At 36.6% G+C, this 17592-nt stretch overlaps 1 protein-coding gene across 2 annotated transcripts in view; it reads right to left on the reverse strand.

Annotated features, from left to right (window-relative positions):
* The window catches only part of LOC117415600 (phosphatidylinositol 3,4,5-trisphosphate 3-phosphatase and dual-specificity protein phosphatase PTEN), a 33128-nt gene extending 19092 nt beyond the window's left edge, over nucleotides 1-14036 (reverse strand). The window contains exon 1 of one of the 2 annotated variants that reach the window (XM_034026156.3): nucleotides 13549-14036. In XM_034026156.3, coding sequence (XP_033882047.1) covers nucleotides 13549-13633 — 85 coding nt within the window. In that variant the 5' untranslated portion in view covers nucleotides 13634-14036. The remainder of the gene's footprint in view (nucleotides 1-13548) is intronic. The other variant, XM_034026157.3, reaches the window with a different exon arrangement.
* Between the last annotated feature and the right edge of the window lie 3556 nt (nucleotides 14037-17592).

Below are 17592 nucleotides of genomic sequence, written 5' to 3' on the forward strand. Positions count from 1 at the left end.
AATATCATATGGGAGATACTGAAATTGAAGAAGGAATCTATGAAAAAGACCTAGAAGTTTATGTTAACTCGGAAATGTCTTCATCTAGACAGTGTGGGGAAGCTATAAAAAAGGTCAACAAGATGCTCGGATATATTGTGAAAAGTGTTTAATTTAAATCAAGGGGAAGTAATGTTAAAAACTTTACAATGTATTAGTAAGACCTCAGCTAGAATATTGTGTTCAGTTCTGGTCACCTCGTTACAAAAAGGATATTGCTACTCTAGAAAGAGTGCAAAGAAGAGCAACCAGAATTATCCCGGGTTTAAAAGGCATGTCGTATGCAGACAAGCTAAAAAAGAATTGAATCAATTCAGTCTTGAACAAAGAAGACTATGCAGTGATCTGATTCAAGCATTCAAAATCCTAAAAGGTATAGATAATGTCGACCCAGGGGACTTTTTTGACCTGAAAAAAGAAACAAGGACCAGGGGTCACAAATGGAGATTAGAGAAAGGGGCATTCAGAACAGAAAATAGGAGGCACTTTTTTACACAGACAATTGAGGGTCTGAAGCCAACTCCCCAGTAATGATGTTGAAGCTGACACCCTGGGATCCTTAAAGAATCTGCTTGATGAGATTCTGGGATCAATAAGCTACTAACAACCAAACGAGCAAGATGGGCTGAATGGCCTCCTCTTGGTTGTAAACCTTCTTATATTCTTATGACCCCCTTGCAAATGAGGCCACGGTCTAAATAGGTTAACTTCCTGCATAAATAATAAATCAATGACATGTACCTTAAAATATAATTTACTGCTTTTATGTTCATTCAATAAAATAAAATGTATTAAAACATTTGTATTTCACTTGATGCCCATTTTTAACACCCCACAATTAATTGCTAAATCGCAGAACAAGCAGCATCTTTAGAATCTGTTCGGGAACTGTGCATTTGCTCAAAGCACATTTCGCAATTTGAGTATATCGCTTTGCTCTTTGTTTGATATTTTCCATTTTGCAATTTGAGCAAAATAAATTTGCTCTCCACACACCAAAATAACCTTTCATTTCATTCTTTGACAATTTGTCAGTGGTCAAATCGCGTAAAGGTTATTTTTGGTTGGTCATCCAAAAATAACATTTGCCATCACAAAAAAATGTAAATCTCAAAACCTAGATGTTTAGGAATACAAGGCTCTATTCTGACCATAGCATGAACAGCTAGGAAATTAAACTGCTGAACATACGTTGGTAGCCAATAATTGGTAGAAATCAGAATAGAAATCCTTTAAAAACATAAATGGTTCCACCAAGTTTTATACCTGCCATGTTTACCCTAAATAATGTTGCAGAAACACCTTTAATATAACAGGTATTTAAATATTGTGACAAACAGCATTCAGAGACCGAACAACCTTTAGTAAACCAGAGATCCATTCACTAAATTTCTTTTCTCTGCTGCAGATATAAAAGGTGATGAGTCGATAACATTCTTTTGATGGTACTTAAGTGACTCCCTAGCAGTTTGTTAGGTCTCATCGAAAACTCATACCAAGTAAAATCTGGTTCACTCAAGTAATCAAAAAAAAAAAATTCTCATTGAAAGATGATAATTGGTCAGCACAACTGTAAACACTTGTTCTCTGGGTAATTGGCTCACAAAGGTTAGTTCAGGGGATAGTGCTCCCAAATAATGTTCAGCAAGGTTTACGTAGTGTAGCAGGTTCCTGAAGCAGGACACCTCGTTTAATAAGGCTAGCACTTGCCCTGTGTGGCACCTTTTATTTGTAGTTTTTGTACTGTGTTATTTTGCATTTTGTAGTTTACTCTGTGCGTTACCATCGCTGGCAGCTTCACATGACCCGTTTATTTACTTTCGTTTTGTGTGTGAATAAATCCTGTACGCCTGAGGGGCATTTCAGTTCCACCTACCATATGTCTGTCATTCATATCAGCGGTTACCCACACGTGACGCAGTACCGTCACAGGGCAATAGTGGGAAACATTTGGGTTTCCTCGTTGCTCTAATCATTTAGTAGATTTGGTGAATTGGAATGCAGTCTACAGACAGCATGCACCATCACACGATCAATAGTGCAGTATGGGGCCATGGATAAAGGCACCTGCCAAATAAATAAATAAATAAATAAATAAATAAATAAATAAATGTAGGAAGACCATGGCTGCAGAAGTTACAGGGTATAATCAAGCAATTCACACAATAACCAAAAGGTTAGTGACCAGAACAGTGTGCAGAATAGATGTTCACACAAGGTCTTCACAGTTATCACAATACAATACATATGATGATACAGAAAATAAAACTGCAAAACAATTTCATTTTTGAAAGACTTTTTCCTAGGTTATGTCATTTGTAGCCTCCTACTGCAGCATAGCATGAGCATGCCTGTTTAGCTTGGTGTCACTACAGCTAAATGGGCTACAGCTTTCATTGTTTAAAATTACTTTCTCATTCTGTGACAGTGTTTCGCAGTTTTTCTATTCAGTTAAGAATGTACTTAAAGCTTTCCGGAACACTTTAAAATGCAGCGTTTAGGGCACCAGTTATAGAATGCATGCAGACAGAGCACAGGCTACATAAATACAAAGACGACTGAAAGACTGCGGACAATTTACAGATTTTTTTGTCTTTTCCAATGCCAACCTAATTGACGTTTCAAATAAAAGAAATTTTGTTTTTGTTAATGCATAAGACTGCGGTGGCAGACAGCTAAATACATTACCAACATACCTCACATTATATAGCACTGCAGTCCACCGTGTATTGCAGTTCGAAACAGAAAAATCAGCACATTAAAGTAAACCTAACTGATTATACCCAAATTAAGTTTAAATATCCCTATTCTGGACCTGCTGTACATTGTACTGCTGGAAGAATGATTCCATCAGATAGCAAAGGCATGATTTTGTAATCATTGTAGAAAACTAACTAGTAACCTCACCAAACTCAGCCAAGGTACAAAGTTGTAGCAGACCCGGTAAACCAGCACGGTTTCTTTAAAGCTAGAATATTTAAAAAACAAACAAACAAAAAAAAAAAACTAGTGTTTGGTTGTCCTGTGAGCATTGTTAGAAGGCTGCCGATTGCTGCGAGGTGAAGACGTTGGTGGGCGTGTCGTAACCCGGAAGTCCTGAGGCTGGATTGCTGGTAACCGAGCCAGCGTGTGTGACCGGCTACAGTTTGACTTTGAAACTTTTTTCTATACACAAGCCGTAATTTTGGAAAGTGAAACTATTGCGGGAATATACTATAATCAACGAGGCCTTATGGTGGTAACTCTTCAGAGTTGGAACAAACTGGGATGGACTTGCCTGTTGTACCGGTGGATCAGGTCGTACTGCTCTCTTAAAAACACAGCGGGGAAGTACGGTTATTAAAAAGGACAGGCATGTCTTAACCCTTTGCGGTCCTATGTCGGACCAGGTCCGACATTACAATTTTCCCTTTCCGTCCGATGTCGGACATCATCAAAAAGACGTAAAACAGAGGTCTGTAGTCGTTTTTTTCTCCAGAAAAAGCCGAGAAAACCATTCAATGGCCAAGTCAGACCGATAGGAGCCAAAAAAAAAAAAAAAAAAGGGTGGCGGATCTGAGCAATACACATTGCCCTCGGCACCACAGAGATAACACGGCCATAAACAAACAAGATAGCTGCTTCTGCATCCAGCACTCAAAGAATATCACAGACATTTGAAGAGCTTTTTGAGATGTTATAGTAATAAAATAATGGACTTGGATCGCATTATTGTGGAGCTTGTTGATAAAACTTTATTATAGGAGGCTGTGTGGTCGAGTGGTTAAAGAAAAGGGCTTGTAACCAGGAGGTCCCCGGTTCAAATCCCACCTCAACCACTGACTCACTGTGTGACACTGAGCAAGTCACTGTGCTCCGTCTTTCGGGTGAGACGTAATTGTAAGTGACTCTGCAGCTGATGCATAGTTCACACACCCTAGTCTCTGTAAGTCGCCTTGGATAAAGGCGTCTGCTAAATAAACAAATAATAAAACGAGTGATCAGGAGATGATTTATGATTTATCAGTATGCACGACTATGAAGAGTTATGTGAAATACAGCGAACAAGGGGTGGGGCGGGGCTGGAGACGCAGTACTGAGTGTCCTGTTGATATGCAGTGCCTTTTCAAACTGTTTTACTGTGAAAAAAATACTTTTAAACTGCGGGTCTAAAATAAACCGCGCGTGTGAAAACAAATTGGACCTGACGCGCCCGAGACGCGCTGAATAAATGGACCACAAAAAGGTTAATACACGCAAAGACTGGTTAACTGTTTAGTTAAGACGTCTTGTTCTGCAGGCATGATTTGTGTAAAGCCTTAGGTGTGTACTTGGCGCACGTAAATAAATAGAGTTTGTCAGTATATACTGCGATCGTTCATTTGCTTTGTGTTGCTTGCTGTTATGTAAACCTACTATTGCATTTTGTACATTCTTAAAGTTGCTTTTAATTATTGTAATCCTTCTCAATTAACTGATTGATTAATTGGTTTAATGAAGTGTTTATTAGTTAGTCTATGAAGTACTGTGCTTAAAGCGGGATTTCAATAGGCAATGGTATGCTTTATTCATTATTGGTGGCCACCAAAGGATATGAGTTATGTATGAAATGGTATTTTACACTGAATACCCAAGGTATGATATTGCCTTAAATACTTAATTGCCACTGGTTACTTGCTCGAATGAGCAGTTCAGACCTGTATGTATTGTTTGTTTATTTTGTTTATTTAAACTTTTTTTGGCAGTATACCACTTTGCTTATTTTGTTGTTAGTTTGTCCCCACATACTTTGGCTGACTATACAGGGTTTAGACGGAGTTGGTACGTTTGAGTCCTGGTAATATGCGTCAGACAAGTTCATAGTTGGAGCGCAGTGTAGTGTAGTGTATTCTGACACTACCTGGAACCCAAATAATTGACTCTGTTACAAAGTGGCCACACTTTCATTCCACTCCAGGGCGTTTAACCCATTAACTCCCAAACACCACGTTACAGATTTTTTCTCAAGCATAGAAGAGTCTTCCGACTCAAATCATATAAATATTGCACACTTTCTAGAGGCACGTAGTATTTTGTTGCAGCAAATGGGGGATTTCTATCACAATTACCAGGCCATTTCCCTTACTACTGTATAAGGGAATTTAAAAATCCAGGAAGGTTGAAGCAAGTCAACTGCCAGAGATTTAAGCGCAGATATGTAATCAATGCCCTATAACATTTAAGATGCTGCCAGACTGAAGCTTTGCTTAAGAATGAACCCACTGAAAATGCAACTCCACTCCACATACTTTAAAAGAAATTTCACCCTACCATTTTTTTCTTCCTTAGCAACACACCACAGCAAGGCATTCAACTAACATTAAGACTATTACTGGCAGTACTCCGTACTACTGTGACATTAGAGGCTCTTAAACCCACCCTCACAAAAAAAAGGACAGGGGCTTAGTAGGCTTTAATACTGGACCACATGAAACATCGCAAAGTTAACCCAAGTGCCACAACTTCAAACTTAAGACAGTAGGACGAAAGTACAAATGGCATTAAAGTTTAAAAAAAAAAAAAAAAAAAAAAAAAAAAAAGGGTAGGAAGCATACCTGGATGGGGAAAATGGAAAGGGAAGAGCCTCAAGGCAACATTTATGTTCTTATTAACACACACAAACCTCCAATAGCACTGTTCCTGCAGATAACGCAAGCACGTAAATGCTTATGCAATATCTGTGTGCTCTGCTATTTTAAGGCCAATTCCTAGAACACAGATACACTATTACATAACCAGAGAAGTGATACGGTTTTAAAGCATCTTGGCACAGAGATAAAAGGCTCACCATACAGATACAACAAATGAAATGGGCAGATTTTATGAGCTGGGTGGAAGGCAGAATCTTCATATTGGTTTTAAATAAAACTATCTAAACAACTGTCTTTCATTGTTGGCCATCAAAATACCATATAGAATAAGTCACGTTGACAATCGTACAATCTTTTTACCATTTGGATTTTTCATTACAAGGAACCTAAAGAAACCCAATGGCGATTCTAAAAGCAGCATGACCGTGTTTTTGCTGTCCTAAGGGAAACTAAATAGCTATGATGCCTCATCTATAGTGTACAGTAAGTTTCACTTATAAAAATATCCTTTTCTGGAAACAAACATGGAAAATTTGATTACAAAAAAGTAAAAAAAAAATCAGATGTTCGTATTCGCTACAAATGACAAATACCTTGCACTTCCTTACCATCACCAGAATTTGCACAAAAAAAGCAAATGAAAAAAAAAAGAGCTCCATGTGATATGCAAGACTAATATATAAAAAAAGAATCAACAACAGCTCGAGCAGGGATGGGAATTTTAAACGTTTAAAACGTAAACTCTAAAGGAGTGGTTAAAATGTTTAATAACATGCTAGACGTATAATCTGTCACGTGAAATGTCACCAAACGCATATTTTTTTATGCATTAATTTCAGTAATTTATCATCAGTAGTCCGTCGCGTATAAGACTGCTTTAGTGCCACAGTAAGGGCAAATATTGCAAAAAGGAAAGGGTTTGGCAATTGCCTCCAAGTAGCTTTTCTAATTCAAGCAACAGAAAGATTGACACTGGGGTGGGTTTTATTCTCGGTTGATCTGGCGCTTCATTGGTGCACTGTGTGTGTATGCCTGTAGTAGGTGTGGTATGGTATCAATTCCACAGCAGGGTAATAACGTTAATGACAAGCGTTTTTTCTGAGTTTGTTCTATATTTAAAATGGCATCTCCAAACAAAGGAAGCCACTTTCGAAGTATTTTGAGGAACCAGACGAGAAAAACGTGGTATGTAAATAATTACGGCAAACAAAATTGCCGTACCCCAAAAACACTAGTTCAATGTGTCACCATTTGAAATGAAAACAATTCAGAATTATTGTGGATGGAGCTACTGGTGGCAATAAAAAGCAAACATCCATAACATTTGCTACAGATTTGGCCGAACAGGGCGTGATCACGTTATCCCCTATGTCGAGAACAGTGCGTGTGAATCGTGAATGCTGCAGCTTTTAAATCGATGTAACAAGGCAAACATTAATTACTTAATATATTACTTGACTGTTAGTTTGGCATTTAAAATAGGACTTGTGGCAATGTTTGGGAGGTTTATGTACACTAGTACAGTATGTAGAGGAGAGTGGCGTTTGATTCGAGTACTCTGAAACTGTAATGCTCAAGTACTCGTCTTGAGCAACAATAGATCTCAAAAATCCTACCCCTACTATCAAAGACCGCAAACTTAAATCTGAAGTAGACTTTTTAATATTAGTCACAGTGCTCTTTAAAATTCCAAAATAATGTGCTATTGTATCCCTGATAATTACCTTTTCCAGAAGTGAAAGTATTTCCAACTTTTTTTCAATAGCAAGCACAACTCACTTTTGCTTTCCTGTACCCATTTGCATTAGCACTGTACAGTGGGTGATGTTCGTCTATTTTTTTTTAACAATATAACTTTGGGCAAATTTAAAAAAATAAATAAATAAATAAATAAAACCCCACACACGTTTGTTATTAAATGAACCTTTAAGAAACACACCATTTTAAAAACATATACTATCTGAAAATGTGCTCAATATGTATATACAGTGCTCCCTCTCTATAACGCGGGTCTCGGGGGACACACAATATGACCATTATAAACGGGGGAGGGGGCGCCACGGTCACAACACACATCTAATAATAAAAAATAATAACTCCCTCTCTAATGCACATATAGTGACGCAAAAATGTAACTTTCCGTGAATTAACCATGCATAAAGCACAATGTAATCAACGCTATATTCTCTACAAAATTTTTTTTTTTAAAAATTTAAAAAAAAAAAAGGTAACACTCGTGATCATTTTAATGAGCAGTTTTTAAACTATAAATAGCCTGGCTAAACGGCGGTCGGGAGTTCAGTTCGAAGCGACAGACAAGCAAACCAAGTCCGAGAAGGAAAGTGGGTCGGGAGAGGGGAAGAGGGAATGGACTTGTCCCAGGTTCGGCTGAAGCGTCTCGTCTCCCGGAGAAAGCCGCAGCTCCTCTCGCAGCAAAAAAACAAAACAAAAAAAAAACACATTAGGTAAGATAACCACGTAATAGGCCTAATATTAATTCAATTATAAAACAAATGCTGAATAAGATGTCTGTTATAAAGTGCCAGTGCAGCTTTTCTCCAGTTCAGAGACTGTATCAAAAGGGAGAGACAGAAACGGAAGTTAGACCGAGAAGTTATTTACAGTTTGAACACCGGTACTGTTTACTGTAGAAAGTATAGTATAGGGAATTGGGGGACATGCTGTAGGACCGTTATATCCGAGGCACGTTAACCGAGAGCCACATAGCGAGGGAGCACTGTAGTATATAAACATTTCAATATATACTTTGTGTACGTCTGTGGTTTTTTTTTTTTTTTTTTAAGTTTACTTTCGAGTTAAGTCTTTGCGATGTTAAAATGTTATTTGCTTAGAAAATACTAACCAGGGCTGTCCATAACAGAATGCAATATAAAAGAGTGTGTATGTAGATATGGTCTAAACGCCGACATTGCAGAGCGTTTAAACGTTCATAAAAATTTACCAAAAGCACACCCCTACTCTTGAGCCTATATTTAAGAGAGGTAGACAGCAAAAAGTAAACAAACCAGATTATGAGTGATCTCTATGAAGAGCCATCTGGGACAAAAACATGTTGTGCTGCTTTAAAGCGAGCCAGAATCTCATGGGACAGAAAAAAGGCAAGCATCTCATTATGAAATGCCTCGCTTAATACCAAACTTCCTGAAAATGTTGTGTAGCGATTTTTATATAGACTGCATATTATATTTTGTTGACTTTGTTGATTTTGTTACTTTGTTGTGGAATGTAATAAACGAGAACCAGAACTGTGATCCCCCCCCCCACCCCACCCCACTTTACAACGCCATTTCCATGTTTGTTTAATTTAAATTGTTTAAGTTAAATTTCTGTTTTCGTTTGCTTGTTCAGCTACAAAAAGGCACAAGTAAACCTCATGTTATTCCAGTGCTCACCCTTCAAAACGCTATAGTTGGGAGCCATAGTTACAAGACCGTGCCATTTGTGTTCCGCCTTAAGGAGTATAAAAGGGCTACTGTAATGGCATTATGGAGCAAATGGGAGCCACAACCCTACAGTGTTATAACCAGTTCCACACTAGAACAAGGTACGTTATAACGGTGAGCACTGTACTTTATGAAAACGTGTCGATGGCCACTGTTTACTGTGAAGAAACAGCAATGCAAGGAATGAAAAAAGAAAAGAATTCGTTGTCAACTTTATGTACTATTTATTTTGGGAATAAACAAAAACACTATATAAAACTTGAACTACTATTTGACATCCTTTGTATTGTAGTTAATTCACTGGGGTAAAGCAAGTCCTACACAACTTATTCTTTACTCCAGGGATATTTTTCTATTTTAACATGTTGCATATTGTAAGGTCTTGCTGTAAAATAAAAGCACACACACAGGGGCTATGGCCACAACCCCTGCTGCTATGCTGTCTCTGCCTGCGTTCAGAGCAATAATGGCCTATTACTTTTTGAAAAAAAGCTGAAAATCTGAACAAACATTTAAATTGAGCGAATAGCCGAACATGAAAATCCTGTGTTCGTCCCAGACTACAAAAAAAATACGTCTTGCAATACTTGCATCACTGCTAGTGACAGCAAGTCTCAAAGTATAAAAATAAAAATCCATATTTGAACAATGCACAGACCAGGTTTAAATGCAGTCTGCCATGATGCTCTAGGAAAATAACAGATTACACAAATCAACATTTCAAATGATAGTTCTGAAATCAAACCAATACTGTTCTTTTGTAGATAAACTGTGCATACTCTGTCTCTGCTTTTTTTAATTCGACTTTAATCTAACTTGGCCGCACGACAACCATTCAAACATCAACATACATAGAACATAAAGTAATGTACACTAAAGATAGCGATGTTCACTCAATGCGAGTATACTTTTCTTTATGAATCTGTTCACACTGTTGTCCTTTGTATATAAATGGTCCGTACCCAGGACCAAATTCCTGGATACACAAAGCAACTAATTTGGGTAACTTAACATAGATCATAAACTAACATTAATGCCATTACCCATACATACAGTACGATCTTATTTGTGTATATTTAAAGTAAAGATTAAATGGGTGGAATATATTTAAAGCAATAAAGATTAGTGTCATACAACTAACTACCTTCCAATTGTATAGTAGTGTAGCCAGTATATTTACTAAATAATTCCCTTGCTGTATACTGTAATATGTTGACAAATGCTAAAAAGTTTAAAAGGTAACTCCTCTGCTTGATCAAATATGATATTCGAAGTAATGACGGTCAAGCTTTGATTAACCCACCAACTCTGATAGCTTGTCATATGTAAAACAAAAAACAAACAAATTCTGGTGTGAAAATGTCTTCAACCTGCTAAAGTATCTAAATCTAGACTTGTACAAGCATGCTGAAATTAGCACTATTACCATAAAAAGTAATGTTAAAAACAGAAATTCAATTTCACAAAATGTGCTTTCATTTCTCATGTTCCAGAGGCTTCCCCATCTGGGGGGCAAATAATACAGTAGTATAATATGGGAGGGTCACACATCTTTCGTTTTTGAAAACCCAGATTTTTCACATCTCATATCCAACATACACTTTAACCCTTCTCTTCCTCGTGCTTCTGGTTCCAAAAAATACAGCCACAGCTCACTTAAAATAAGAGGTAATCCAGGTTTATATTACATATTAAAAGGTTTATGAAATATTGGAGAGGACACCCCAAAAGACTGCTGATACCAAGCAGCTCACATATGACCCACAGTAAGTCAATAGACCTTACCAATAAATACATAATAAAACCATACACAGCTACTAGACATCATGGATTTATATTCATCAAGTATCAACCCAGCTACAGAATATTCAGCCACCAAATGCATGCTTAGATCATGTCTCATTAAATAAGTTTCAGCACACACACACAGAGTATATCAGATCTTTAAAACAAAAAAACTAAAGAAAATAGTAAGATTACTGCATGATTAGTTATTTAACAAGGCAATACGGTTGAGCTTGGCAGGCATTTAAACACTGGCATCTTGCAAACACAAATACAAGGCTTTATTAATGCTCCTGCAAGCCACTAACAAATCACTTATTACCTGATGTCTAGTTACCTTGACTGCAACAGTATTTCCAACCAGATTTACTGGTACATTTTATTGTTCATTGCAGTACACACAATTATCCAAGATTTTTAAAATGAGGCTGGAATAGATATTTAAATTATTGATTGTAGCAAATTCACAAAACAACAATGAAGGGACTAACTCGGGTAATGAAAAAGTAGAAAAAAACAAACATTTTGGAATTCACCTCTTCATAACTAAAACAGTGTGTCAAACGTAGTAAATCTAAAATAAAATGTTCAAGTATTCGAAGTAAACTAAAATGAAGCCTTGCCCTGTACAAATAAATAAATAAATAAATAAATAAATAAATAAATAAATAAATAAAATGTTCAGACTTGGCACATTTAAACATACATGATTGCAATATGAATTAGAGGAATCAGTTCGGGGTTACCATTTGTATGTCACCATGTTTTGTGCTTTAATTTTCGTCACAAAAATTATTTGATCAGAGCTATTCTTCATCAGGCAGAGTAGAAGACCTTCTCGAGCGCCATTACAGCACAGAAATTAGCCAGCCTGTAAACCTTTGAAAGTCAACGAGGATTTAAAGTAGGATCAAAAGTACAACACCATGTTTGCTTTTACAACAATCTCATATTAGTAACCAAGGCTTATACCAGTGTATGACCCTGTCCATACTACATAATTGATCTCGAGAGCAGTAATCAAAAACGTTTTAATTAATCCATTTCAAAGCGTCCACACTTAAGTACCGTTTCATGTTTAGTCGGATTTTAGACTATTCAAATATTTCGGTTATAGTTTCTAGCAGTGCAATGAACAGTGGAAATGAATACGATAGTATTCCACCATTCACTACTTTATTTTAAAATAATGTGTTATGTTTCATATTAAGAGATCCATATTGCTAAATAAGTAAAACAAGTACACTATTTTGGAAAAAGTAAATGCGAACACACATAAGTAGGGATTTAAGTTTTATTTCAAACAGAGCTGACATGTTACATGAATTATTCATCCCCAATCCTAATTTTAACTCGCATTTCGTTTTTGCAGTCGCCTAATTTAACGCTGTGCTTTGATTATTTACCCCACTAGTTTAACAGAGATGTCCGGACAGTTTTAAAAATAGGGGTTTTCTTGAGTATTTCGCCAAACATATCACAACGCATTTTGGGATATTGGAGGATATACACTAAATGTAGTTCGGTATTAAACCTTCAACACGTCTGATAAAACGCACTAACTGATGCGATCTAATTTAGAACCGGACTCGAGACTACACCGAGGTGGTATCGACTCCGGTATTAAACGCTGTGTAGTGTGGACACAACCCGTATTTAGCACTTTTAAACCGGTTTAAAGGCAACGAATACGGTTTAAAGGCATTGTGTGGGCAGGGCCTATGAGTACAGCTTAGTACATCGGACTTTAGGCCTGCTAGAACCGACTGGAAATGTCAAGTATTGGCAACTAACATTTTTTTGATCTTTTACAAAAGCTAAACAGGTGTCTAATTCAGGTCAAGGGTGGTCCCTTTTAATACGGTACTAGAAAAAAAAAAACACTTACTTTTGAGTAAATACTAACCTTTTATATCTAACCTTTTGTTTTATTTCTTTGCAAAGATGCCATATATTCAAATATGGATAACCTGGATTAATCCACCAATATGGCCTTTGCAAATATATATCAGCACATAACACATGACATTAAAAATCAGCAAACAGATATACAGATCAGGCTACTCACTCACACAGCAGACAGACAGGCAGACATGGTAATGGGTATATATTTTTAAAAATAAAAAGCTTAGTTTAGTATTTGCTTAAACGTGATATAAATTCCACTAATTTTCTGCAAGCTGCTGATGCAATGCCTCTATGTAGCACTGATTTCCAATTTCAATCTAATCCAGTCACTATCTAGGCCAAGACCTATCGCACTGGTACTACAGAAAGACCGTTTCTGCCTCACCTTACGATCTAAAATAAATAAATAAAATAAATAAAATGGTTTAACAATCAAAACACTGGTCCCTTCTTATTTTAGAGTATTATTCAATAAACAAACCAGACGCATTTAATTATACTAACGTGTTCTGCAACATTTTGGATTTCTTCTGGGGGGAATCCATAAAATAACTGTCAAATATGATAATTATCGTTGTTAAAAAAATAATAAAATAAAACCTCACCTTATCAAAGTAAATAGATAACCATCTCCGCGAACCGTACCAAATTAACGTTTTATGCCTACCACCACTCTTCAGCACCTGTAATAATTCTAAGAAGTTAAATCAAATATGATTATATGTATATATCAAAATGGATACAAGTCAAGTCCAAATCGAATCCATCTTCCTGGTATCTCCTTTTGTTTCTGCTAACGATTTCTTTGATGATCCCAGCCATTGCCATGATAGTCTGTTGGGCGATTTTATTAATAAAGTATTGTTGGCTCCTTGGCTGGAAATGGTTATGTCCCACTCTGTCTTCCTTTTGCTCTGATTTCTGCGGCTCCCCTTCTCTCGCTCTTTCGTCGCTAGCTGGATTAGAATGGCTGTTGCTGGTTCACACAGGAGGGCCTTACACTGCTCCGCCAGAGGCCCGGCTTCCACAAACCCGCAATTTCTTTCACAATCCCCAAAGCGAAAAGGTTTATATTCGTCCAACTCCCGAAACGTAACGTTTTAAAAACGGCCCAAGTCTCTGAATCTACAGCCGCCGCCGTGATTAAAGAGAAAAAAGCGGAGAGAAAAACCTCTCCAGCGCTTCCAAAACCAGAAAATTGTGACACACATACACATATATATATATATATATATATATATATTATATATATATATATATATATATATATATATATATATATATATATATATCTATTAAAATCCCACAAAACCCTCCGAGCTCACAATCTTCGTCGTCAAAATACCAATCGATACAAGGGGGGGGGGGGGGGGGTAGCTGACCGTCTCCACCTTAAAATATATATGTTTTTAAAGCATATTTGTTTTATTTCTCTAAGATTTTCCTTCCTTTTTCCGTTCACTCCATTTAAATTCTCAAACTTCCATCATGGCTTCCGAGCGAGAAAAGACAAACTGGGCTTACACCACATATCCTGCCGCCACGTACAATAGTTCCACAGCGTTTATTTTTACGGGTTATTTAACCGCAGTGACCCGATATTATATGGAATAGGCAAAATATGTCTGAAACTAATATAAAACGCTTACAGTAGACGCAGAGCCGTTCATATAAAACCTGTTCGCTGCTACATTGAGGGCGGAAGGACACAGTCGCACCGCAGGGAACTCTTTTCTCTGCCAAAAGGAGGTCACGTGTTTCAATAATTGGGGAAGTTTCCAATAGTGCATTTTATTTTTTTGCTTCGTGTTAATTAGTTAACATCGGGACATTTGCTTGATATAGATGAACTGATTTACCCATTTAACCTTAACCGAGTTTAAATTAAATGTTCGAGCATACAGTGCACGCCTTTTGCGTCACCCATGTGAATTATAAAAAATTCAGAGACATATTCTGAACAATGAGCCAGCTAAGTTGTTAAAGTGCTTACGCAAGCAGAAAGGTAAAAGTTGCCAGCCCGGGTAGCTAGTCAGGCGTGTCACCTTGCAGCTGAATGGAGGCACGTGTCAAGTGCTTAGCAAACCAAAAAAAAAAAAAACCCAGACAACCACACCAAAAAAGAAATGTCTATAGTATGAGGTTCTGTGATATGTCGCTTATTAAATTTTGCATTTACTTTGTTTCTTTGTTAATTGTAGAATATTCTGGTAGTGAACGACGTGGAAGCAAATTATTGTGCCACAGCGCCACCTGGCAGATGTCAATGGAATAAATCTGGAAGCTGAACTTTTTAATGAGTGTTCTGATGAGGTTCAGTCAAAATTATAGTACAACCAAACCATAAAATCACACCTGGTAATGTCACCTCTGTTTATTACTTTCACCCGATGTTATAATCACTTTGAAAAAAAGCACACATTTTGAAAGTTTACATGCAAGTATTGACATTTGCCAAATATAGACTATTGAACACTATGCGTGTTTACAGCTTTCTAATATATTTTTTAATTATTAACTATGTCACAGTAAAGTATATGTATTGAAAATCAGTGTATTGATGATCACTGTTGTAATCCAGTACTTTATTTCCTGTCGCTGTATTTTAACACTTATTTTGACAGGTTATTGGTGTCCCTTTATTGGCTTAGTTGTTTTGAAGTCATATTAAAAGGGTTTAACTGTATATTAAAATAACATTGGCAATATTAAGCAGCTTCAGCAAAGACACTATTCCTTAAATTACTACGGTCTGTCAAAAAGGGATACAAATATGCAGAATAATGATTGTGTGAAGAATGTATTGAAGAATTCTCTATATTTCATTTGTATGTCATATATAGCAGGGCCAAACTAAATTTGAAATATAATTATATATATATATAAAAATATAAATATATTTTTGGCTAGTTGATTCAATTAAAATATAGCATACAGATGTGTGTTTAAAGAACAATGTTTTGTGTCAGACATGCATTATCTGTTTGAAATATTACCAATTATCACCACATTCTATCTCTCTCTATATGGATACTCTCTCCTTTGAAGTCCCACTATAGTGTCTGTTTTCTGTCAGACAGAAATTAGGATTTATCTACAAGCAGGGAGAATCATTTATATATATATATATATATATATATATATATATATATATATATATATATGTGTATATATACCCACACACACGTTACACACACGCATATAGAGTGAGCATGTGGGTGCACAGAAAAAGCAGACAGCAGATAATATAATCCAATTTTTTTTTTATTAAACTTCACAAGAGAAAAAAATTTGCTTAAAAAAAAAAACACAATGTAAACTAACTGGACCGTTAACCATGTCTAGCCGATGAATAAGTAATTGGTTCTTGGGTTTTACCAGGTCATTTGTTGGCTTCAGTCTGTCCCCTAGCATGTGAAAACCAGCAGCACCTCTTTCCACTTTGCTGTATTCTCTTCCAACAGCACCAGCCCAGGAAAGAAGATTGCAGTCGCAAAGGCAGGTTGCGCTTCTCTTTTGTTTTCCTGTTCCGTCCTGGGTGTAGATAAGCTCACGCTGCTCACTGGTTGGAAGCCAACCTTGACTGGCTGTGAAGGCTTTCTTTTAAAGGTGCTGGATCATCTAGGAATTGGGCAGTTACAGGCTACATGTGCAGGCCAATTAAGGCTAATGAGAATTAATCATGGTATAACCTTGATCCCCTACCTAACCATTTATATATATATATATATATATATATATATATATATATATATATATATATATATATATATATATATATATATATATATAACCAACGGGCAATATAGTGGCTTTTACCAATACAGTAGAACCTCAGTTACAAGCACATCTCAAGGTTATTCATAAGTCTGAAATTACATGTTTAACAAGTTTAACAAGTCAACATTCCCAAGGTCTGATCTTCACATTCTTTACAGTCAGGAGCCTTGATTCTGTGTTTGGCTGATCAGTAACTTCGTAAGTGTAGTGTTCATAACTTTCAGGTTCTATTGTGCCCTTTTTCTTTTTCAGACTGCTTTGTAAAAATGCCACATGAACAAAATGATAGCTGTCCTGTATCAGGGGTCTCCAACCCAGGTCCTGGAGAGCCACAATCCTGCTGGTTTTATAGGTGTATTTATGTCATCAATGGCTAAAGATCTGGAACATATGTTAATCTTGACTAATTAAGCCAATAGTTGGTTCAATTAAGTAACTGAGAGCTCAGTTAAAATGAAAACCAGAAGACCCTGTAGCTCTCTGTCCTATTTGGTCATTCTGGGATTAAATTTGAATTAAGGCACAGATTTAAACGCGTAACAAATAACAAAGATACAGATATATATATATATCACTGATCTTATAACAATATATTGTGCCATGAGTTGCCCAAGAGATATTCTCAGTTTTAAACAGTTTCTACAGGAATATAAAAGTACCAGTACGTGGGTTCAGCTTTGTTCGAAATTGAATTCCTCTGTTAAAATACAGTACAGTTTCTCATTTTCATCATACAGCCAAGGACTTCCACAAGCATCAGCATTTAACATGCATTACATTGAGAATATATTGTAATCCAGTTAACCACTGTTAAGTAACTACTTTGATATGTGTAGTGCTGTATTATAAAGGTTAAAAGGAGAACTTTCTCCTTTCCATTAACAGTAAAACATCTGAGGCAGACATATCAGACAGTTCTACAGCTGACCTATTAAGATCGAGACATGTCTAGACCTCCTCCATTGTTTTCTTAGCCATTTCAACCTACTCACTGGAGGGCTATTTCC

The sequence above is a fragment of the Acipenser ruthenus genome, chromosome 7 (genome assembly GCF_902713425.1).
Source record: "Acipenser ruthenus chromosome 7, fAciRut3.2 maternal haplotype, whole genome shotgun sequence".
NCBI classification, from domain to species: domain Eukaryota; kingdom Metazoa; phylum Chordata; class Actinopteri; order Acipenseriformes; family Acipenseridae; genus Acipenser; species Acipenser ruthenus.